This window comes from Macadamia integrifolia, unplaced genomic scaffold (genome assembly GCF_013358625.1).
Source record: "Macadamia integrifolia cultivar HAES 741 unplaced genomic scaffold, SCU_Mint_v3 scaffold2834, whole genome shotgun sequence".
Taxonomy (NCBI): Eukaryota; Viridiplantae; Streptophyta; class Magnoliopsida; order Proteales; family Proteaceae; genus Macadamia; species Macadamia integrifolia.
The window spans coordinates 38321-39327 of record NW_024868995.1 but is presented as its reverse complement, the minus strand read 5'-3'; the positions used below and the strand labels follow the sequence as shown (position 1 = coordinate 39327).

Here is a 1007-nt window from a genome sequence, read left to right as displayed (position 1 = left end):
GTCTTCTCTCCTCTCTATGCGTGAAATTGCGAAAAATGAAGAGCTAGGGCAGAAGACATGTTTATCGGGAACGATTTCCCCATGATCCCCCAAATAGTTTCTTTTTTTTTTATTTGGAACGAAACTGGGAAGACGGAACAGCTATTTGTCGTTTCGTCAATTCCAGTTTCGACTGTTCTTTTTTCACTTTTTGTTCAAAAAAGATCAGAAACTCGTCTATGATGCTTTATTCCGTTTTTTTCGTTCCAATAGAACAAAAAGACTCCAGAAACATCACAATAGAAAGTCACCAAACGCAGCCTTAGTGTTTGGTCTACGGCCTGTCGCAAACATGACATGTGAGAAACCTTCAACACTTCCTTTGAATGTCTGCAGAGTGAGTGAACCATCTGGAGCTTTTATGACTACCTGAGGTGATTCCTCTGTATGGAACTTAATTCCTTTTATTGACATCTGTTCAGCAACAAAATCTCTGATCTGCAGAACATAGAATATGAGCTAAGAATATTTTGGTCATGGTAAGCACAGAACTAATTAAAATTAATATTTCTTATTGCTTGCTTCCTCACCTCCTCATCAAAGCCTATTAAAACTTGCTTCTGCCTAATAAATACATGGACTTCACTCTTCAAACCATTGAAAATACCAGCAAATTCTACAGCAATATACCCACCACCAGCAATTGCAATTTTCTGGGGTTTTGAGGGCATATCAAGAGCCATATCAGAGTCTTAACATATTCACTTCCGGGAATATTAGGAATGAATGGCCGGCCCCCAACTGAAATCAGAATATGCCTGGCCGTGTATAGTTTCCCATCCACATCAACGGTGTGTGGGTCCACAATCTGTGGCAATGCCATCATTAATATACAGGCAAAATAATAAAAAGATTCAATGCCAACGTTATTTTAGTACATAATGCCAACGTTATTTTAGTACATACTTCATTTGGGATAAAAAAAAAAAAAACAAAAGGAAAAATTTTATATAGTGATTTCTTTATTA

General features: G+C 37.2%; 1 protein-coding gene across 1 annotated transcript; it reads right to left on the bottom strand.

Annotated features, from left to right (window-relative positions):
• Positions 1-273: 273 nt before the first annotated feature.
• Positions 274-722, bottom strand: LOC122067319 (glutathione reductase, chloroplastic-like). Its single transcript, XM_042631149.1, has 2 exons — positions 570-722; positions 274-477 (listed from the first exon to the last, which is right to left on the bottom strand). The coding sequence occupies exons 1-2, from the start codon at positions 720-722 to the stop codon at positions 274-276; spliced, it is 357 nt and encodes a 118-aa protein (XP_042487083.1).
• Positions 723-1007: the final 285 nt, after the last annotated feature.

Coding starts and splice junctions, on each gene's coding strand:
- LOC122067319 (XM_042631149.1), bottom strand. CDS start 722: ATGGCTCTTGATATGCCCTCAAAACCCCAGAAAATTGCAATTGCTGGT. Junction 478..569: donor TAATAGGCTTTGATGAGGAG/GTGAGGAAGCAA, acceptor TATGTTCTGCAG/ATCAGAGATTTTGTTGCTGA.